Genomic DNA, 24,452 nt, shown 5'->3' on the forward strand with positions numbered 1-24,452 from the left:
ACCTGGCTCTTTTTTTTTTCCTAGAGAAAAAACACCAAACAGATGGTGAAGACACAAATTAGTTTCTACAATACATTAGTGACCTGCTCTAATATGGTAGGGCTGAAGCAGTAGTCTAGCTAGCACACAGCTCATATGATTTAAGAAAATCAATACTGGACAAGAAAGCTTTATGATTCCATTATAGAAATTAAGTTTCAAAATCAGTTAGAATTATAAGGATTTTCTATGTTCCTTTGGTTGATAATTACCTTTGTTCCCTAAGGATTCTCTCACAAACAAGTACTTATCTGATCCGTGGCTTCAGCAGATCACACTCAGTGTCCTGCTAGACTGGAAAAAAAGTAGTGAGTCAAAGCTTAGGGGCTCCTGAACCATGACTCTCAGTGCCAAGGGTACAGGATGTACCTCACCTGCCTTAGGGAAGAGAAGCACCAGACCTCAAGGTGATGAACCTGTCACACCATTCATGAAACCGGAAGTACTTCCATGAAGTGCTATCCCATCTCTCACTACCAAACACCCCCCCAAAAAAAAAAACAACAAAAAACAAACCTAAACCCACCACCAAAAATCAAGGCCAAGGCTTTGCCCTGCTTCAGTCAGGTGTTGGCAGTTCATAGCCATCAGCAATAACATCTCACAGCCACAGGAAATGCAGAACTCACACAGTTGCCCATCACAGCAACACACACTGGAACACATTATATGACTAATGAGCCACTAATGTAGCATTAATTGTCTGCTTTTTCTAGCTTCAAGTCTCTAATTTAAGCCTGCTCTAAGTATTGGCAGAAAAAAATATAAGGGAAGTGAAGTCACTAAGGAAGATACAATTCATTTTCATGCATGCTGAATTTTTGTCTTCTTGACTGTGCTGGTTTGGGGCCAGACAGATCGTCTCTTGCCCCGAAAGGGACAAAAGAATGAGACTCACACAAACGGATTGGAGAGTGATGGAAAGTTTAAATGGAAAAGCAATTGGTGAAGCTACAGAGAACTACAAGCTACAAAGCATAGTGACAAAGAGTATCCCAAAGCGTACAGAACCCCTCACAGAATTCCCAAAGGCTTCCCAATCCTTCCCTTCTTCCCACCTGAGGGTAAACCCAAACCCCCCAGGGCTCTTTCTTCCCCCTCCCGCTGCTAGGCAAGTCTCAGGCTGGCCAGGTCTGAGACTGCCCCCCCCTCCATTCTCCTCCTGGCATTAGGCCTAGACAGGCCTAAGAGGCCTTGAGGATACTCCCCCGGCATTACCCGATAAGAGAGGACATCTCCCGTGGGAGCAGAGAGGGAAGAAAGAGGAAGAGAATGACTTTGCAGATGGCCTTATAGGGTGCAGGATTTATGGGTAGAAATACGTCGTTTCCTGTGTCCACCCCTGTGGGTGGGCACCCAGGACACCAGAGGTGTATCTCATGCGGCAGTGGCAGGGGGCACCCAGCCTAAACTGCCACATTGACTAAGGAACTGTTTAATTGAGAAAGCCATTGGAAAAAGCTACCAGTAAAATAGTAGAAAATATGGAAAACACCAGCATCTAGCACAAAGAGAAGACTGCACATGGCAACAAAGCTCTCTGCTAGCTATCAGTTAATGCTGGTCACTTCTGCAGTTTACAGAAGAGCACTTGTATTATCCAAAGCCCCAAAGCAGATGTTAAAGACTAACACTGACCCCAGCAAGTTCTACCCAAGTCTTCTCCTAGTCTCGATCATGCAGTTGGCATCTGTTTGGTGAAAAGACAGTAACAGAAGATCTTTGCTAACAGCAAGAGGTTTTGGTTATTGGCAGCAATTTAATATCCACAAGCTGTAGTGACAGTTGAGGCCATTGCTCAGACTGTGATGGGAAGAAGATTCTCTGTCCCAGACATTTCAGCAAGAGGGGTACTAAAATTTGCAGAGGCTGGTTGCATGGAAAGACTAATGCAAAACCCATCTCTTCTAGACATCTACCCACAGCCTAAGCAAGACAAAACAGCATTCACTTCCAACCAAAAAAACCAAAACCACCAAAACTAACCACCAAATAAAACAGAACAGCTATTCAGTGTCAGGAAGGCAAATACTAGGGGAGAAAAAAAAATTGAATGACAGCACATCTTTTCCAGACTGCAGTCACTTCTACTCTTACCTGATGGTGAGAAATGTTGGTAGAGAAGCTACAGTTATTAACCACTCTTTAAACATCCCAGAGGAGAGGCAAAAGTGAAGACAGACCTATTAACAAGAGGGGTTTCGACCTACCAAAAAAGAAAAAGATGTGAATTCAGCACTGCTTTTACCCATATATTCACTCTCCAGTTTGCAGGGGCAGCGTGGAGGGAGAAAATCATCTAATTTAAGAATCATTTTCTCTCTTGCCCTCCGTATCATGTCCAGTCCACAATACAACCAGCCATTTGGTTTTCACAGCTTGGAGGTGATTACTGCTGAAAATGCTACAGATGTATTGGATTCTTCCGACGCAGGTTTCATGGGAACACTACTGAAGGTCTCAGCAAGTACTGTGAACTTGTACTCTCCCTGCTCAAGGACAGCAAATCAAGCTTTTGTATCTAGGGCTGCAGGTGAACGTGTAGTTCTATTAACAAGAATACACACTTTCGACAATCCTGCTAGCAAGCCCTTCCTTTGAGTTTTTGTTCTCCTGACTGCCAGGAAGCATCAGAGCATGAATTTTTCCAGGTTCTACTTAACCTCTGATAGTTAGAAATGGTCAGAAATTATCTACCCTCTGATACTGTTCTTCATGCCAGATTTCAAAGGGATATATTGCAGTATTTTGAGTAGTCATCTCAAAGAACAGCTTATTGTAAGTCTGAATCTTGTTCAAGTTCTACCAGCACAATTTTCATCTTACCCCAAACTAAGCTGCCACCCACCTTATTCAAATTGCAAAGGCAATTTGAAATGCTAGCACAGAACTTGCACAGTCCATCATTAATAGTTAAGGATACATATTAAGACCAAGTCCTAGCCAACACATCACCTGCTACAAAAAATTTACTTTTAAGGAGCACATAGCCCCATTCAGACAAAGTATAACATCTAATATAATAGCCTACCCACTCCCAGGATCAGTTAGTACCACCAAAAGTCTTCAGAATCACCTGGTGACCTGAGAGTGCTTTGAAAGTTACTGTGTGCTGTTTCACTGGAGAAAAAAAATAAAGAAATAAATAAACCACAAAGGTACTGTAGGGGTTTCCTTTTGACTTTAGGATGGTCACATGTAAAGACTCCTAGTCAATCAACTGAAAACCACAATTGCCAGGATCAGTTAAATATTTTCTCCCACATAATATGTGCTTGAAACAGAAGTAAATACACAAGTCCACTTCCTTGTGTAGTTTTTGCCTGAATTTGTCCTCCAGATTATGGCAACAACACTGCCATACTAAAAAAAAAAAAAAAAAAAAAAAAAGGGGGCAAACAGCTAATGAACAAAACCCAACCCCAACAGGCTACCAAAAACTCAAACAAAACACACACACGAACACACACCTTCCCCCCCACCCCCAACTATGCAAAAGTAGTATTTACGTATAGCTAAAGCAGTAAGTTTAATTTAGACACAGTACACATCTAATATTGTGGACAGAGCAGAAAAGACCCAAAGCCCAAAAGCAACAAACTGCATTTGATTTTAGTAAATCTGATAAAGAAAACATTGTTAGAAGTGGTTTGTGTTAAAATTATATTCAAGAAAGAGAATAGCAATTAATTTGCACTTCGATGCAGCTCTGTAGTTTTACATAAATTTATTTCATGGAAATGAATTGCGCCAAATAGAAATTAGTGTTAATGCCAAATGCATCATTTCAAATGAAGAACTCCTCTCTTCTCCTTGCCTACATTATTTTACCATGGAATTGTTTTTTAAAAAAATTTCATGTGTTGTTTTTGTTGGTTTGTTTGTTTTGTTTTCCACCCCCCCCCCCCACCCCCCTTAAGAACAACACTTGGTTCCAGGTCAGTTTCCTTCCTCCTAAAGATGAGTAGCAACCAGAGCTCCCATGGACACTGCTCAAGGACTGCCTTTAATGTGACAAAACTTGGGGCAAGAAAACAGAGTTCTTCACAGCTCTTCTCCAGATGCAGCTTCTGGGCTCTCCTCCTGGTCAGCCAGCTCATGTCACATCAGCTGGTTTTCTTCTCCCAACACCTAAAATTAGTCTGCTCACAGTGAGGCAGATCCTGATGGTAGGCTTCACTGCAGTTTGGAGAAGTATTATTCTCCATGCAGCCAGGCTTTCTTTGCAGGCATTAGTGGTGAATTTTGATGTGTAATCATCAGTTAATAAGTATCAAGTTGTCATCACTCTGTTGTCTGCAAAAGTAAAAAAAATGCAGAGTTAATAAGTATCAAGTTGTCATCACTCTGTTGAATGCAAAAGAAAAAAATGCAGAGTTTTTCATTCAGCAGGCAATTAAATGGGAAGCATTTACTCATATAATACTGAGTTGAGTTTTGACCCTTCTGCTCTGTGCTACCCCATTTCAGCAAACAGCTTCAACACCTGCACTAGGACAAAAGCAGCAACTGCTAGAGGAACAGGAGCTCTAGATTTGCATTCCAGTTACCAGGCTTGTGCCATCAATAGTCTGCAGTATATTACAGTAAAGCATATTTATTCTGCCCAAGTAGACAAAGAAAAATCTCCCATCTTGCACAATGACTTGGAGGTGAAACCTGAAGCTCTACCTGGCTGGAGTTCTTACTAGTTGGCTTTCAAGTGTCTACAGCAGCTCTGGGATACCTGCCCATCATCATCTCACGTGCTCTTTTATGGCTATGAGGTTTCCTTCTGCCAGACTATATCGAAAACAAAGTGGCATTTCACAAAAGACTCAGTATGTAAGTAAGCAAGTATCCTACTGCTAAAATAGGATTTGTTACACCAGTTGGGATTGAACAAGCATTCAGATTCCACTCTATTCCTTCTCCCATAGCTCCTTGCACAGTGCCCCTGACTGTTCTGTGCACAAGAAGGAACTCTCTCGGACTGCCTAGAAACGGTGACAAGATCCCTCCGTTCTCAGAGGTGTGTTAGTTTCCTAGAAAGAATGTATTTCCAGACCAGCAAGCACCAAGTAAGATGTTAATCTCTCACCAACACCAGCTTAAAAATGACCATTGCTAAGACTGCCAAATGCTTGGGTTTGGTGGCAACCAGATATTTACAATTGTTTCCAACATTCTGACAGATGGTATTGAACTAGTTTGCCTCAAAGCATAGCTATGGGATTAAGTATGGGTCTCTGGCTGAATTGCATTCTCTTGCTTTCTGCTACCATTCACAGCTTAGCTTTTTAGAAACAGAAGACTTGTAAAACCTTAAGAAGCAGAGACTTAGTTTGGTCTCGACTTCTTGGCAGACTCCTCTGCAGTCCTCCCACTGACTTCCACCAGTTTCTGCATGGTAGTTTTCATACAAGCAAAACATTTAAAACATCCATTTAACCTCAGATCTAACACCAAGTAAAGCACAAGAAGAACAAAAGAGACCAAATATTCCATGGGCTGAATTCTGGATGCTTCAGCATTTGTGAAATAGCACTCTGCAGTGAGAAGCTAACTGGTGTACTACGAAGAAAAGCACTCATTAGAAGCAGCCTACTGACCTCCTGCAGCAGCAGATGAATGACATGGAAGTCCGTTCTTTTTTGTAATCAACACTGCCATGGTCTTTTAGAAACTCATGTAGATCTGTTACTGGAAATCCACTTTGCTGGTATTTCTGGAAGAGAATGCATTTTATTTAAAACACATGAGAAGCGACTGGACATGAAGTGTTCTAAAATCTTCTCTAGAGTCTGATAGTCAAAACCAGACTATTTGCTTTAGGAAATAAAAACAACAAAAGCAACCAAAACCAAATAATAATAATAAAAAAAAAAAACAGTCCTATCTCAGAAACACCACACCTCTAGTTATGGAACTAAGTAATCCACACAACACAGAATTCATATTGTTCATAAATTCTCTTACATTTTGTTTGCTGTCCGTAAGACCAAGCAAGTGATCTAAAGTTATACTGGCACTGATTCTCCCTTGCTCACATCAGTTGCTATCCTCACTGTGAGTGCTCTGGGCTCTTTTTTCATAAGAACCCCACTGCTGGATTTGAAGGGCCCTAAAAAGGGTATTCAACATTGCCATAGCACAGAAACAGTCTGCAAAACACCTGTTCAGCACACTGGATCCACATGAATTGCTCAGAGGAAAGAATAACAGTAAAATGCTGTTCTGCAGACCAAAAACTCAGTTGCAGAAGACAGTTAAGTTGCATTTTGAGATGCTTAGGAACTGGAGCTCTTGCTTGGTCTGAAGTTGTAGCTCACATCACAGGAGCCTTATTCTGCTGGCCTCTATCTGACACTAAGACAAGAAAAAGATGAAAGCTAAAGAGCATGATCCTCATTGTCTTCCTACTAGTTACTGCAGCTACTGGGAGCATGAAGAGACAGCACTGAAAGACAAGGACAAGAGTTAATTACTGAAAACTTTGTTACACTTTCAGCCAGTTTCTACTGGGAATGAATGGCACAATTTTAACTTGAAGGATAAGTAGTGGATCTTTTGGAAGACATTTTCTTTTAGCCACACGTTTCCAAGCAGCAGATTGTCAGCTGGGACACCTTAAATCAGCTTTGAGTTACAAACTTGGCTGTTGTCACATTCCTGCCAAAGGAATATTCTGAGATGCCAGCAAACTCTTCCTGACATCACCTTCTGGTGCTACAAGAAGCAACATTCACTCCAAACTAGACTTGTCCAGCTCTGTAACTATACTCAAAAACTAACTCTTTCCACTCATCCTTCCACTGGTTTTCATCAGCTGCTACCTTTTAAAAGCCAAGTGAAGCAGCAGAAAACACAAAACAGGGACAGACATTAAGGATAATTTTCCAAACCAATTATTGCTTAGTCATTTGGATGACTACCCAGCCATCCTCCCAGTCTTGCCACAGACTAAGCTAGAAGATTTTAATAGACTTACTCGTCATGATAACTAATGCTAGATTGTATGGTGTTGAATGATTAACAAGAGTTAATATAAAACTAATTAGAAGTGCAAAGGGGGGGGGGGGGGAAGTTTTACCTTTATGGTGTCATAGGCATCGGTAATGAGTGCAATAAAGAGGCTGAGGATCATGTATATAAACAGACTAATGAAGGAGTACAGGTAGAGCCGACTGAACAGCCACACCAGCGTGCTCTTCTGCTGGATCTGAGCAAACGTTGCAAACATATCATCACCATTGACCAAAGAAAACAAACACTCAGCCACTGTGTTCAGATCTTCAAACTAGAAAACAACAAGGACAAATTGTTAATAAAATATGAAGATGATTCATCCGCAGGGAAGGTGAACAGTGTTATAAAAACAAAAAGTAATTCCTAAAGAGTTTTCCTCATAGCAAAAGAAAAAAAAGCCAACCCAGTCAACCAAATGCTACCACACTTCCCTGTACAGTCAGAACAAAACATGTGTCAGTAATAAAACAATCAGAAATATAATCTTGGCTAAGCATTATGCATTTACATTAGAAATAAGAAGATTTATCATCAAGAAATCAATTTGTGATGCTCGACAGGTAGAACAGTCAGCAACTAGTGGCCAGCCACCATAGAAATTACTAAGCTTCAAATTTAGACCTGCAGGAAAATAAAATTAAAAAAAAAAAAAAAAATCAAAGCCCATAGATAAACCAATTTCACAAAAAAATTCTATGAAAATACATACAGTAAATCAGTGGCAGTATGCTGAGAACAGAAGCCATATCCTCTGAATATCTAGCTCTCTGGTATTATGGGAGTAGGAGTACTTAATCAATATTATATTAGAGATATGAGATAAGCCTTCAGAGCTTGAATGGTCCAAACAAGATCTGTCTTATGATGACATCATCTATCTGTCATTCATAAAATCCTGAGCTTTAAGTAAAAGCTGTAGCTGTACTATGAAGCCACTAAACACACCCTGGGCAAAATCATGGTTGCACTTCAAGGACCACCTCTTAAATTCCTAACTCCATTTTCCCAAGCTGGAAGATGCTCTGAGGCTAAATTCTATTCAGCCACCAGGTAAGCACACTTCTCACTATCAAGTGACTATCCAAATAACTGGATTTGTTAATTATACTTTTTTGGACAGTACAAATTAATGCACAGTGTTTTTATGTAGGTATTATCAGTGAAGTACCATGACTACACTCACTTGATTTGCAGTTCTGTATTGAAAATGAGATGTGAAGAGGCACATGCTTGTAAGGAGAGCATACGGTTTCATAGGAACAGCAGGTCTGCTCTTACCTATGGCTTGTGGGGGGGTTCTTTAAATAATTTAAAGCCATTATAAGATCCAGCAGCACATTTTCCAAGATCAAGGGGTGCATGGCATAGGTAATTCTTGAGTAACCTGCAAATTTTGATGCATGAATACAGAGAGAAACCTCTTAAGGATTCCTCACCTTCATGGACATGATACAAAATTCTCACTTGGCATCTCTGGCTGTAGTAGGAGAACACTTGCATGTATTTCTATGGTTTTGAACTAAGGCCTTCAGTAATTTTGAGCACAGGGACCTTTCTCCTGTACAGCAGGGACGGTTCTTCCCATTTCTTAACCAGGGTGAGCTTGTGCAGCCAGACAGCCCTGAGAAGCCAGCCCGGGGCTTGCTGCTCTGCATAGTGCCACACTGCCGTCCAGTGGAGAACTATCACAGACGGGAACCCCCACACAGCCACGACTATTTTCCTTGACACTGAGCTCTGATGGTTAGCAAAAGTAACATTTTCACAGAGAAGCATAGTATTGAGCGCACTTCCTTTTGCCCAGATAATTCATGTTCTTACTGCATGGAAGCTACAACAGTATTTATACTATGCGTGTTATGAACAACTGAGCTTTCAATATGACTGAGGTTCCCACAGCATCCAACGTCCCACAGAGCAATGTTTTGTCATCAACGTAGAACACAGGCAGAAAGAATGCCTACATTTCTCAAAGGACAGAATTACATTATGTTACAGGAACCTGAGCTCTGCCAAGTGCAAGAAGCAGCATCCTTTATTATAAAGTATACTGTGTCTAAGTACTGTGACTTCAAGAATGAGAAGTCATACATTTGTTACTGATCAATGGACAGCTAGAATTTATCACAACAAGAATCTGCCTTTTTTAAGTATCCTTTTTTAAGTATCACATAAAGCCAAGAGACAAACCCAAACAAATAAACAAGCTGCCTTTTGTTTGTTGGTTGGTTGTTTTGTTGTTGTCGTCATTTTGGAATACACTGCTGCACCCAGGTTTCAGACAAGACAGCATGCACTAATATCAACCTTAAAAAAAAAAAAAACAACCCAACCACACAAACAAACAAAGCCGACAAAAAAATCCTAAAAGAAATGAACAAAACCCCCCAACCACACACCATACCCACACACACAAAGCACATAAACAAGACAAGCATTCATTCATCCATCCCTCTGAGTCAAGACTTAAGAGTTGAAGTTGTAAAGGAAAGATTTGGGAAAAAAAAAAAAAAAAAAAGTCAAGAAGACTCCCCGGAATGGTAACAGTGAGCCAGTGCCTCTTCCACACTGGGATTGCCAGAGGAGGGCGAAAGAGACAAACCAATTAACCTCCAGCCCCCAGCCAGACCCTGCATGGACAAACCATCCACTCACCACAAACACAGCCTTGTGTTTGAGATTACATTGAGTTCAAGTGCACAGCGAAAAGAAGGATATGGTTCTTTTGTTAATCAGAGCAGGCAGCAGGAGGTAACGCATACATGAAAGGAGAAATATTCCTGTGTTCTTCATCATACAGCTTTTAAACAAAACCACAAATTAAGACCTATTTCTATTATAACTAGGAGCTATACACACACAGATATTCACAGATCATTAGAGCAGGAAAGTACATACCTTTTCATGATAAGGTCCCAGGACAATCCAACCACAGAAAGTATAGCCAAGATAAATCATCCCAGCACAACAACAAAACCTTAGCACTTTGGGCAATGACGCTTGCATAGTTAAAATTAGCACCTACAAGTCAGGGTGGAAAAAAAGAGAAAGGGAAAAAAGTCACAAGTCAGAGAGACCTGAGTAAAAGTGACAAATATATGCTTTGGTTGTTGAATATTTGATTCCTGTCTTACATTGTAGGTTTGAAAATATCCCAGGTATCTGATGACTCCAACCCAGACAAACAAGGTTGATGTTCCAAGTAAGATGCTGCAGACATCATAACTTGTAAGGTTCTGAGGGATCCAAACAGAGCAGGTGGTCAAGTTACAAAGCAGCAGGTATGTTAGCTTGATGGCTATTCAAGTTCCAGCATTTCAAACAAAGAAAGAAGGGCAGTCCAATACCGAAGGAATGTTGCTACATCACAAATTAGACCGAAAGGGAACCACCATTAAATTTAGTGAGATCACCCAAATGCTGCAAATGAAAGTACATCTGCACTGATATTCTTGTAGTTTTGCATGAAGAATTAAAGTCTTTACACCTTGGTCATAACACAGTTATAATATTTAATAACTACACTTTTTATTTTTAAGGAAGTTAATATATGCTATTGTTAGGCAAACAAGCTCTCATTTGCTATTCAGTAAAAAAAGTGCGCTGTCATTTAAGTGACAAGTGAGCCTCAAGACTACAGCCCTTTTCACACTACACACATTTACATCTCTGAAGAGGCTGTCAACTGTTTGGAGCCTGAATGTCATTTTTACTAACAGTGAAGTTTATAACCAGTTCTACTTGCTTTTAATTTAGAAGGCTAGAAATGGTTGCATGAGATACCCATCTAGTTCAAGATTTTCTTCCCTCAACCCTCCACCTTGCCATACAGCTGGAGGTTCCCAAGTGTCTCCTCTGAAGGCCATTCTGGGCATTTACCCTTTGAGCCTTAGTAGACATGAGGCAGGAGCTGCACACTACCCACCCTGTTTTTCCCAGAATACAAAATTTTGTGAACCCACAAACTGTTGACATAGAGATCTATTGAAGAAAAAAACCCAACCCAAACAAACAAACAAAACCCCCACAACCAACCAATGATAAAAATCCACCCTGAGTTGCTGCCCATTGGACAAAACACACTGATTGCAGCAAGCCCATACTGGGAGATCAAGGACTAGCAGGTGATGTTGTCTGTGCCTGTAGTTAGCAAGGCAGCTGTAACAGCCACGCTTCCAGTTCTACAAGCCATCAAGACCCCATTTTATCCAAGGGGATGACTCTTGGTTTCCCTGTACAATATATATCACTGCTTCTTACAAAGCCAACACAACTCGAGTTGTTTGGGTTTTGGTGGGTTTTTTTGCCCCCTTTCCCCCCACCCCGCCCCAAGAACTGTGTGCCCACAGGTCCTATATAAGGGATCAGCACTGTGAAAATAAGATGTTTAAATAGTTTACATGGTCTTACTGAGAAACTGGTTTCAGTCTCTCTTCCCCAGATATCAGCCAGTCTAGCACTAGGAAATTAAAAAATAAGAACTAGCAAAAGTAAACAAGGTAAGTGACTACGACAGCTCATTTTCGTTTGTCCCCAAGTCCAAACACATTACATGTCATTGTAACAAGATTAATATTTTCTCTGAAGCATTAAACTCTTACCTTGGCTTTTATTTCCATTTTTAGGACCGAACCAATGATTGTCATCACATCACTGATAATCACCAGGATATACCATCCATTTATGAACTCCAGGCGATCAGCGTCACAGACTTGACGCTTGTATTTCTCCCTGAAGAAGTCCACAAATCTCTATGGATAAGCATTCAGATGTTTAATTACAGGTCACCTTGGATGAAAAAAAATAGGCACAGACACCCCAGTAGGACAGCAATGCTCAAGTTTCACATACTCCCTTTTCCTATAGCATTTGCTGGAACACTAGTTTAAAACTCATTCTCAATAGCAACATAAATAAATAGAAGAAAAAAAAAATATTGGTTTAGGCCAGCGAAAACCACCTTTCCACAGAACAGTTGACTTTGTAACAAATCCCCACTAGCATAACCATATCTTGTTATCCCCTTGTTAGTCCCCTTCACAGGTTTCTGCCAACCTTCAACAGACCAAGGCTACCTACTAAATAAGTGGAAAAAAATTTAAAAAAATAAAAGGAATCAATAACTGTAAGGCAAGAGCTCTTATTTCCAGTGGAGCAAACAATACTTCTCACACCCAGTACTCCCTGTGTTCTTTTGCTTGCTCTTTTTGCTCATAAATAAACGCTTATGTCCCTATTTCTCACAGCAGTTTGACATTGCCTTGGCTGAACAGCATCCTCTTCACAAGCTACAAAAAGGATATACTGAATAAAATAAACAAGCATCTGCACTTCCATATCGTACTTGTCCTGACCTCTTTTTCCAATTCCCATAAGACACATGCCTGCAAAGTTTGTATCAATTTATGGTTATAAACTGGCACTGGCACATCTCAGGGCCCAGCCTGTGTTTCTGCATCAGTATTTGGACTAGAAGAGCTGAATCTGCTCACACGAAGCTGTGAAACCAGTTTGAGATTAAGTCAGACAGGGCTAGCCCCAGTCTGTAAAGGAGGGTGATCAGAAAAGAACAGCAGATGGTCCTCAGAGATTGTAGAGGGCGAAGGAAAGAAATAAAAAACAGTGGTTCCAGCCCCACAAAGCCCCAAAACCCCAGCATAGTATGTAGTCTAACTGGAGAAACTGGAACTTTCTCCAGTTAGAGCTGGCCTTGAAGGATGCTCACTAAAGCATTCATTTATGAGAACACCTCTATGAAAATTCTAGCCTGCAGCCAAGGAAGGATGAATTAATGTTATGAAGGTGCAGGATGTAGTAGCAGCTGTTAGCAGCACAAAAACTCAGAAGCTTTTGTGCAAAATCCTAGACTAAATAAAAAATCACCTTCTGTGCCCTCAAGAGATACATGACACTTTGTATTGCAGCACTACATAAACAGAAGTAAAAATTCATTCAGCTAGCAACTGCTCATCAGACATCTATATATCTGCTCTAGAGAGAGTAAGAGAGCAACATCCTGCAACAGAAATATTACACAATATTTCAAACCATACCATCTGACAAGCAGAAAAACAAAGACAGGTAAGAATTGAGATTATGAGCATTGCTCTTACTTTTTGCAGTCTCAGGGCAAGAACAATGGATCTTGTGCAGAGGATGAGAGAAGCAAAGCAACTTAGAATGACAAATCCATCAAAGACTAGAATATACTGAGTGTTTTTCTGGAGAACTGCAGAATCAAAGGAAGTGGAATTAGTATTTTCACATATGAGCACAAATTGTTACAAAATGTCACATATTTTGCAATTGAACAGTCTCACCCCATAAATAGATAGAATGTTTCTTGTAACCTTTCTGCAACTCCAGAGTTTGGGTTACAAGAGTAAAAACACACTGAAGTTCTCCAAAATAAAACAAAAAATGAGTATTATAAAATAAGTGTTCCCTTCTTGCACTAAGTTCATCTGTCCATCTGTACTCCAATGGTGGCGTAACTACACAGGCTAAAAGAAAAGCAGACTTTGGCCCATAGCAACATTATTAAACTAAAACCAAACAAGAAATTCCACCTTTTTTTTTCCTCATTCCATGACCAATTAGAATGTAAATCAGAAACTTTGACTTTCTGTACTGTGTTTTTTTCATCCACAGGTTTATAAGCCATCATGTGACTCCAAATCAGGCATTTTCTTCAGCATACTCATATCAATTGATGAACAGGATGGGGAATGTCTTCCTAGCCAGACTGTTCTAGAGCAAGGAAAACAATGGGAGGAGACGCCTATCACTACTATCATGCAAACACACATGTACTGTACTTACCAGAGCCAAATACATGCCAATCTTTACATTCTTGAATATCAGTGTCACTATCAAAATAGATTTTGATTTTTCCACTGTGGGCTCTATTATTGAAAGTTATCTGCAAACACAAGAGCGTATCAGAAACAAAACAAACAAACAAACTTACTATGTGCTTTGACATAATATGCAATGATATTTGTTGGGCAGGTAAGTCTTAATGAAGCTGTCACCATAAGTGCTGGTATAGATCTAACTTGAGAACATCATGTACAGTGTAAAAAGTAGCATTCCAATCAGCCAACTTTAAGTTTAACCTTTGGAAGAAGAAATGACTTATCTCCTTATAAGGTTATGAAGTTACCAGCTGGCATAACACACAAGATATTGTCCCATGGCAATACCACTTCAGCAACTTTGGGAAGGAGGGGTAAGGGCCAGGACGTGCTCAACTGCCTTTAACTTGCAGTCTGCATGCAAGGATGATGACAATCCCTTATCTTAAGCTTTTGCTATGTATACAGTGTTGGAAGTCCCATACTCCATACTCACAGTATTTTGAAACGCATAGCAGTCAGGCAGTTCACGGGCATGAATCGTCTGCAGAGCAATGCCTTTCAGCTTGAAGGAGATTTCAACCTGCATAAGCCTGGAAGTTTTAGAAAGCGTATAAATACATGTATAAAGACACACAAAAATACACATATGAACAAAGCAAGGAAACTGCACAATTCAGAATCTACCACATTCATAAGGAAGTTAAAAATAAAAGAATCTTATCACTGCTTTACCTGTAAAATTCGAGACTGAAAAAAGAGGAGTTCAGCTTCAGTTCAGCCTTCTTACCAGCTAACTCCTGTGGCTTAAAAAAGATACATTCTGGGAAGAGAAAAGGAAAAGCTGTAATCTTAACTTCACATGGAAAGCAGAGTAAAACTGACATAATCTGGTTAAATGGCAACTCCTAATCAGGCAAAATGTCAATTTTAAGCAGAACTATCCACAAAGAGCTCCAGCTAGTAGGATCAGAAACAGGTTCACAGTGGTTTTGGTCAAGGTGAGAGTTAATTTTCTTCATAGTAGTTGATATGGGGCTACAGTGTGGATTTGTGCTGGAAGCACTGCTGATAATTCGGGGTGTTTTCCGTACTGCTGAGCGGCACCTACACAGAGTCAAAGCCTTTTTCGCTTCTCATCCCACTCCACCAGAGAATAGGCTGGAGATGCACAGGAACTTAGGAGAGGACAGAGCAGGAATAGCTGACCCCAACTGACCAAAGAGATATTCTACACCACATAACATGAAGCTCAGCATGCAAAGTTGAGGGAAAAAGGAGGAAAGGGGGAACATTCAGAGTGAAAATGCTTGTCTTCCCAGGTAACCACTTCATGTGATGGAGCTCTGCAGATGGCTGAACACCTGCCTGCCAATGGGAAGTGCTGAATGAATCCCTTGTTTTGCTTTGCTTGTGTACACAGCTTTTGTTTCAACAGTCAAACCATCTTTATCTCAAACTGTGAGCCTTCTCACTTTTACCCTTTTGATCTCTCCCTCATCCCACTGCGATAGAGTGAGTGAGCAGCTGTGTGGGGCTTAGTTGCCAGCTTGGATTAAACCATGACATTCAAATAGTGAATCTGGAGGGGGCAACAGCAAGGACTCAGCTCAGAGGCAGTAAAAGACAACCTCCAACTGAAAGTAGACTCATCAGCATCCAGAATATTGCATTTGAACTTTCTACAGGGGGAGAAAGCAAACAAAAAAACCCAACCCACCAACATACCTACAACCCACTTACGACAGCAGTTATCAAGAGCTTTCTATTGCCTACAGAGTTACCGTTTCCAGAGAGGTACTAAAAACCAAGACGGAAAGAGGCAAAGAGCATGTTAAATGTTCCTGTGATTGCCATGCAAAAAAGCTGTTGGTTTTAAACTTTAATGATGCTAAGTGATTTAGCATTAGCCCATCATCACTCCCCATTTTCAGTACAACACCTGTTTCAGTAGAAACATCTATGTTCAGGGTGTCGTTGGAAGGCCGCATTGTGCGTTTCTTGTACTGTTGTTTGCAGATTTTTAAACCTGCTCCTTCGTGTTCATAACCAAGGGTCCCCAGGGATATGCTTTTTAATTGTCTGTACTAGTTCAAAAACAGAACAGGAAAAAAAAAAGTTAGAGACAGATTTTTTTTTTTTTTTAAATTGCATTAGATAGTAACTTTCAATCTCAAAGTTGTCTACCAATATACCTTTTTACACACATGCCAAAAAAAAAAAACCCAAACACACAAACAACCCTGTTGTTAGTTCTGTACTTACTGGGCTGACTGCAAACGATTACCCACGTGCCAGACAGCAAGACAGCAAAAACCTTTTAGTTACATGCCTGGCAGTGATTTCAATGCAGTATTGCTACTACCTACATGCACGTCAGGGATATCTTATGTATTTATCTCATGAAGGTGATAGCCTTCTCACCACTTGAAACTTGTTTGCTTTACATACAATCCAAGTCACAGTTCTTATCAAATCCACCCCCACAAGTAAAACTAAAGCTGCACTCTGTGTGATATAGAAAAGGGAAGCCATGCATTCACTGTATAGCCAGCAACCAAGGAACATACACAGAGCCTGGCCAGCCTCCAAAAGTAATTTAACGGCCTGCTTTACTCAAGCACAGAAGCAACAGAAAGCATTTTCTCTTTCACTTCAAACACAGCACAAGTCACCATCTTCATGTGTTAAAATACACTTGAAAACAAAGACTAGAAGTAGAAACAAATAAAGCCATGCCAAGGCAAGCATTGTCCATGCATGAACCAGCCCTGAGTACTACCAAAGAACTCCAATCAAGGCCAGTTCTTTCCTGACTTGTTTTCCACATCATTGATGTCTGCAGGAAGCAAGACCCTCTGACCCTTGGAGTAACACCTACCAGGTCTGCACAAGCAAGAAAAACCCCTGAGACACAGCTTAGATCAATGACTAACCATGAAAGCACCTGCTTGCCTGCCAGCTAGAATTGTCCAAGAGAAGCCATACAGATCCACGGCCCTTTGTGGAAGAAGGTATAAACATCTAGTAATTCATTAGTTTTCATTATTACCTCACCTAGCAAAAGAGCTCAGGGCATCATTCAGTACTAGTCTTTGAAGGAAGTATTTAGTTTCCCAGGGTGCCCAAAGTAAATGTAAAAAGTAAACCTTATCAGGCTTCCCATACTTTAAAAATCCCTGCTCAGGTGGCTTTGGTACAGATTAGACTTTTCTCCTTAAACACAGATTTTGTTACGAATCTTGCTTCCTGTGGGCATTATGGCCACTAGCCCACTTTGTGGGGTATGAAATCCCAGCAAGCATTAACAACCACATGCTCCATGTCTAAAGAAAACTGCAAGAGAACCACCACATTCCTGTCTAAAGCTCTGCCTGTGAGTCCTGCTGCAAGCCCTCATGGCTGAGCTGGCAACAAGTTTAGGCAGCCTGAGAGAAAAGCACAGCCTTTGTACCCTGTCAGAATGTTATCTTAACTCAAGAGTTAACTAAGGAAGCCCAGTCTGAACCAAGGCAGGTCAAGCCAGTGGAAACAGTAGTTAGATACAACTCCACTGACATCCCTCTGGGGACATCTCCGGATCACTGCACCTAACAGCCGCTGCAGTCCACATGTGCTTTCAGGCTCTGCCCTCCCAAAAGTGTTAACACGTGGCTCTGGATTACTCACATGCCACTTTCAATCAACACTATGAAACAGTAAAAGCAAAATTCCCATTTATGCATTTCAGACAGAACAGCCAGCAGATCATCCTGATGCTACAGACACTGTTGAAGAGCAAGATGTAAGCTTAACTCCACATAGCTGCTTTGTAATAGAAACTTCCAAAGTAGACTGAGAAGAGCAAGGAAAACCTGCACACTCTTTGAAATGGAAAAGGATCACAGGATGTCAGGGGTTGGAAGGGATCCAAATAGATCGAGTCCAACCCCCCTGCAAGAGCAGGGCCATACAATCTAGGATGCTTGGGGAACTTTTGGTGGTAGCGGTCTGGGAGGTTTTCAATTTTCCTTTTTTTTTTTTGTTTAAGTATAAAATCATCCTAATGGAACATTACATAAATTCCAGCCTTGGTGATAGTGCACAGCATCTTCTACAATATCATATCCTTCTGCTTGCCCCACTCATGCAACCCTCCCAGCAAACATGCATTTCAAATTAAAACTCAGAACACCAAAACCTAGCTGCCCATCCCAAAATCTGTTCTTCAGCTTAGAGTAAGTTGGCTTGGCTGTTCCTAAAAAGCCTCTTTTAAAAAAACAAATCCCCCCAAAAAGCAACAGCAGTCAATGTTCACCTGGAAGCATACTTTGAAATCTTGCATACCATAAAAAAAACATCCTCAGGAACTCCATACAACACTAGAGAACCCAGCTTACACAAATTTAATCTCCTTAAAGGATATGTCTACATTTATACAACCTAGACATTTAGGAAGAGACCTTTTTCTGATGTCTGTATCACATATTGACTTGTTCTTGAGGATTTAAAGCTATTATTTCTCTAATGTCTTCTATTTGGACTTCACCTCGGCCTTAGTGCCTACGAAAGAAGCAAAGTGAGACAAAGCAAGCAAGGAAGGAAAAAAAACCAACCATGCAGTTTATAGCAGAAATAGTGACAGTATTGAGAGTTGAAAGGAAATCTGAGAAAAATACTCCAGCACTCATTTCACCTACCAGGAGTGAGAGTCCTGGCCTTGTCCAGCACAGCAGAAAGAGCACATCTGTTGATGGCTCTGCTGCATTATAAAGGGGATGGAAGAGAAGCAGCAAGACCCCTCATGAGCACATGTTTAAGAAGGAGGTAAGGTACAGCCTCTGCATCACAGCAACTCTCAGATGCCAGCTGGGCATAACTGATGTGACTCAAACTGCTTTAAACCAGGCATCAGAGCTGATGTCCCAGAGTTGGAGAAAATGAAAGATGGTTTAAAACCACTTTCTGTTCATTCAGTACAAGTAGTTTCTGGGCTTAATGTCATCCCCAAACACAAGAAATGTTTCATTTTCCACACACACACACACTCTTCTATCTCATGACTCTTGAATGTATTAAGTACGAATACATGTAGTGAACATTCATCCTAGATTTATTCAATTTCCTCCCATGGTTTTAAAGGGGCTTTTCTTTAAAACACCATTCCTAACCAGGGCAAGTGCCCCTCCATTCCTGAAGTGCTGTATTCCACTTTTTGAGGCTCCTGGCACTCACTACAAAGCTGCAATTCAGTATAGCTGTGAGAATTTTTTTTTTTAATACTATGCATAGGTATGTGCAGATCCATAGCTCTTCAAAGTAAGATCGAAGCAAGGGTTCCAATTTAAGCAAGCTGATTTTCAAACTTTCTGGATCTCTGTACTATTCACTACCCAAGTAAAATTGTCTTAGATTCATCTCCAAAGCACAAAAATGTAGACATGTACACACAAACTTCAGGACACCCCACCTATGCTGAAATACCAAAACTGAAATCCAAGAATGGACACAGAAAACCAGAACCTTAGCAGAAGTTTACAGTAAGAACTTCAACACTGTTCATTATAAACACACATGCTTACCTGATTAATAACATAAAAAATGCTATCATAAGCATCCTGTTGTGTATATATACTGCAGCTGTAGTCATCTTCATCAACTCCAGAATAGCCTTTCAGGAATAGGTGTTTAAAAGCAACAGTGTTTTCTTCTTTGAATGAGACCACCAGCTGGTTACTCAAACCAAAAAAAATAAGCTGACAAGAAAAGAAAAAACAAGTTTTAATTTTGAACACTGGCAAAGCAGTGATCTTTTGGAAAACACTTTGAATTATAAAAAACACAAAATAGAAAGGTACCTGCTGCTGTGACTCTGCTACAACAGAAGCAAGTAATTTGTTAACTAATGCCCTAAGTCAAGGGTAAGAGAAAGAGAAATCTAAGTCTCTTTCTGACTCCAAAACTTAAGAGTGCAGCAACTAAACAGATAGCTAGATGGCTGCCACTTTTCACACATCCTGGACAAACAACTGTAACTGGAGTTTGCCAAAACTTTTGTTGAGGATGCAAACAACAGGAGACCTAACCTAACAGCACAGCCTGCTCTCCCAGAAATGCCCTGTTTTGCTATGGGACAAATTTCTGAACCTTCTTCCTACCTCTAACATGGCACAGGATTAGAATAATCCTATGTGGTACCCCACAGCAACAAGAAGCATCACCTGTCTAACCCAGATGACAGTTTAAAGAGGCTCCAATAAGAAGCAGCAACAGACAGCAGAGTTATTAGTCAGGATCTGCCTTGTCATATGATTATGGATATTCCCATTCCCACCACCACCAAGGAAAACATGTAAATGGAGCCTAGAAGCTGAAAAAAATAAATAAAAATCAAGCAACAAGAGTTTCTTCATGGGCATAGTAACAGCAGGATATCCCAAGCCCTAAATACCTAACCCTTCATCTTGGGTTTGAACTGCTTACTAATGGCAAATATGAAACTGTCATTACAGCATGGAGTTTCCAACCCCCACAAATAACTGGCAGAAGTAGGGAAGAAGCCAGAGTGAGAAACTTTAACAAAAGAACTGGGAACTTAGAAATCCCCCAAAGCAAACAGGTAGGCTTCACTAACACCAAAATTCCTTCATTCAAAACAATGGAAACTGGAAAGCACACCTATTTCCACACCCCTCTTCCCCCCCACTGGAATATTTCATCTTTCATCCTAGAAAGTAATTGCTTAGATCTGGGCCAGGCTAAAAGAATATATGCAGTAGGACTATTTAGTGCAGGGCTGTTTAGTTGTAAATCAAAGTCATAACCAAGACAAAGAACAGGGGATGTCAGCTCTACTAGGTATGTGAAGTCTTCCAATTAAGAATAAAACCTCCATTCTTTCAACCAAGCTTTAAGTCCACTATTTATATCTTCAGCTGACTGCAAAGAAAAAAAAAAAGCTAACCAAACGGTACAAATAAACCTGTAGCACTCCAGTTAGTTATCTATTTAAAAAAACAAAACAAACCCCAAAAAAACCCAGGGATCTTCCAGATACAATACAGAGAAATAAAACTTATTCAGCTGGGTTTCCTTGGGGAACTCCCTTGGGGATTTCAGCACAGTATTGGAGTAAAACTTACTCCCCATGCTTGGACAGAAGTCTCTTCAGCTTTTCAGTCAGGCACTGACACCCCAGCTGCTGCACCACCCCAAAGAAGACACAAGTGTCATGACTAACAGGCTAATATCAGGCAGAAGCAGCTAGAAGGCAGGTTAAATTATCCTGATTTTGTCCTTCAAGGGTTTTGCACTCATTCTAAAATACAGAGATGCTTGTTGAACCATTTACTTTTAGCTCACATTTAAAGTCTCTTTGATGAGCACTAACACATCTTCCTTCAGAGACTCTGTTTTCTTTTCTTGCCAACCACCTGCCTGGCATCTGACCAAGACCCAGGACTGACAATAAAAATCTTAAGCATCAACACAGAAAATCTTGTAGGCTTTGAAAGTCAAGCAGCAGAGCACTCCTGCTTACAAAACACAGCAGGAGACTGGGACAGCAGACAGAAAGTTACATGTTCAATAGTTCCCCCAAGAATGCAAGTCAGTAGATTAGGACAGATTAAGTATTAAACCCTTTCAGAGACATGTGAAGGTGCACTGTCAGCAAAGAAAGATGGGGCACCCATTCCTAGGAGCTCACACCCCTCCACATACACACCTTGATACATTTCCTCTTTTCAAGCAGCTCTTGCCTCTACAAGTCACAATTGTGCCAGCATTAGTGTAAACAGCTTATTTTAGCTACTCTTGCCTCCTGCAGCCAGAGCTTCCTTAGGATTCTGGCACAGCATGGCAGCACCAGAGGCTGGACCTCCTCAGACCTTAGCAAGGCCAAAGAGCCTGCTGGCTTCTTCCCAGCAGGGACATGAGCTAGAGCTGTCCACAGAACACAGGAACACATAAGCCAGGCCTACATTTCTCTCCAACAGGCAAGTCAAACACAAACCTGGAATCCTGCAACTCAGCATGTTTTTAGGAGTTGTATATTTATTGTTCTTACAAAGTGTCTGGTGTCAGAGTCCTGCACGTCAAAGGTCCAGAAAACTAATTTCTACTTACATGCGCCCCATTTTGCTTCTCTCAACCTCCAGTCATCACTTCTTAGTGGGCTGTAAAATAACCAACTACACCTATGTCAGTGCAGTTTAAAGATACCCTTTCTTTGCCTGCATCTAGGCAAAGAAAGATGAAAGCAAGGACACACCCCATAGCCCACTCATCCCTATGGTCATCATATGCCACAGCATTTTCACACTCAATGTGTACATTTCAAGTTACTGTCTAGATTTCAATAAATATCACTTTGAAAAACAGCCCAGTGAAACTATAATCCATGAACATAACAGGAAGCAGAACACAGAGCAGTACCATGACAGCAAGTGTGAAGACAGCATTGAATTTAGTGTGATGAGTAATTTGCTTTAAAGTACTGTCTCAAACCAGTAGAATACCTGGTCAAGTACTGCCCCAGAATCTCCATGAGGCTTCTACAGTTCAGTTTATGTTATTATTCCCCCTCCACACACCTTTCACAGCATTTTCTCTTTCTGGATTGAAATGGGAAATTTGAATCAGCAATAAATATCCAGGAAGGTCAAAGGCCCAGAACTGCAGACCTGCTTCTCCTGCACATCATTGCTATGCTTTCTAAGAGTCAAAACAGAGGAAGGATTACCTGTGTAGTAACCATAAGTATCTTCAAAATCTGCAAAGCCAGTTTCCATGGTATTTGGCGTCTTGCTCTGTATTTTTCACATGGGTTCATGAAGTAAAACTTCAAATCCTCTTTCAGAGTCGTCTCTTCTAGATCCAAATCTGACTGAGCCATTATGTTTCTGCCATAAAAGGTATGTTAATTAGAAACTAACAGAATGCTTTGGCAAACAAGTTCCTCATATTGCAGTTTCATCTCAGATCACCACATGCTATAAAAGGCCTGTAATAGTTTTGTTTTAGGACAAAATGCATGAAATATATCTCTATGCTCACATCATTATAAATTGTTCAATCACATTAGATCATCAAAAATGCCATATTTGCACATTTTTCAGGATAGAGGCATTAAATAAGAGGATCAATAACTGCAATGGCAAGTCTACATTTACCTCTTCCTTAAAGCTAAATATTTGAAATAAAGAGAAGCCACTGCTAACACATTTCTCTGAATAACCTACATTCTACCACCAGAAAAAGGTGTCTTAAAAGACTAAACAACCAGAGCAGGCTTCACAGCATGCTTCTGTTATGAACACACAGCTTTAAAGGCTAAACTCACAGGTCTTTATTTATTTAAATATCTGGGCATGTAAAAATCAGAGAAACAAGCACAGTGGACTGTAATCACTCTAAATTTTTTATTCCCAGTACTGTATGAGACATAGAAAACCGCACTCTTCTAATATTTTTAAACCTGTTTTCAGAACTTGGATACTTCACACAAGGATCAGAACCAAACTTACAAATTTTTCCTCCCTCCATGTGTTAAGGTAGAGCAATCAAACCTGAAGTCAATTATCAGTCCCATTTACCATCCAGAAAATGATTCTGCATGTTCTGAATTTTACAAAGGATAACATTGTCTCTCAACGTTGAAACTAAAAACATCAATTCCAAGTTCTGAGATGCATTCTTACTTCTTTTAAACCCAAACTGCAGCCCCCCAAGCACATTTGATTTGCTAGAATCAGCTATTGCACAAAAAGAGAGATGAGAGTTAAAAAACAGTGAAGTTAACACTGTGGTGTTTCCTCATAGCAGGAAGTGAAAAAAAAAAATCTATTTTAACATTAGAAGCTCAAAGGTTATATTTAATACACAGCCTTAAATCAATCATTCATGAAGCTGATGGGAGTTGGGCTGATTTTGGTGTGAAGACACAAAAAACACAGGAAAGTTTTAATGAAAAGAAACTGTCGAGTGCATCCCTATTTAAATTCATACTGGGGTTGTTTTAATAATGTTTAAGATATTAAAAAATTGAAAAATTTAAACACAACTGACCAAAAAGTATATGCTAATTATAGCTATGACTATTGTCTAAAGAAACAGGTACAAACGTACCTTAACCCTGCATTGACACTTAAAGACATCACTGCTCCTGTCCAGCTTCTCTTGAATGGGCAGAAGCATTTGTGTGGGGACACAATGAACAAAACCTAACTCAGAGAATAAGTCACAGGAGCAGGTGGGAAAGGAAGAGGAAATGAAACAGGTTTCATCTGGACCTAGTCAAGATTTAAAGCATGACATAAGAACCACTCTAAGACCAACAAAATCTTCCCCTAAAAGCATATCAAAAGTGACAAATCTTAAAAAACAAATTAATCAAATATTAAATTAATAACACTAGTTCTTTTGATATTCACATACATATACGATGGAAAATAAGATGCTTTTTCCAAAGGTGTCTTTCAAGCCCTTACAGCTACTCTAAAAATATGATGCTGACTACTAACAATACTTTCACTCTTACACAACCCTCATTTAACTCCACTGGGTAGG

At 40.3% G+C, this 24,452-nt stretch overlaps 1 protein-coding gene across 1 annotated transcript; it reads right to left on the bottom strand.

Moving 5' to 3' along the window:
* Positions 1-4,298: 4,298 nt before the first annotated feature.
* Positions 4,299-22,788, bottom strand: MCOLN2 (mucolipin TRP cation channel 2). Its single transcript, XM_054384107.1, has 13 exons — positions 22,627-22,788; positions 19,466-19,639; positions 15,847-15,991; positions 14,640-14,727; positions 14,401-14,497; positions 13,870-13,969; positions 13,161-13,276; positions 11,649-11,798; positions 10,182-10,283; positions 9,946-10,068; positions 7,112-7,318; positions 5,631-5,746; positions 4,299-4,335 (listed from the first exon to the last, which is right to left on the bottom strand). The coding sequence occupies exons 1-13, from the start codon at positions 22,777-22,779 to the stop codon at positions 4,299-4,301; spliced, it is 1,608 nt and encodes a 535-aa protein (XP_054240082.1). The 5' UTR covers positions 22,780-22,788.
* Between the last annotated feature and the right edge of the window lie 1,664 nt (positions 22,789-24,452).

Source organism: Indicator indicator, chromosome 10 (assembly GCF_027791375.1).
Source record: "Indicator indicator isolate 239-I01 chromosome 10, UM_Iind_1.1, whole genome shotgun sequence".
Lineage (NCBI taxonomy): Eukaryota > Metazoa > Chordata > Aves > Piciformes > Indicatoridae > Indicator > Indicator indicator.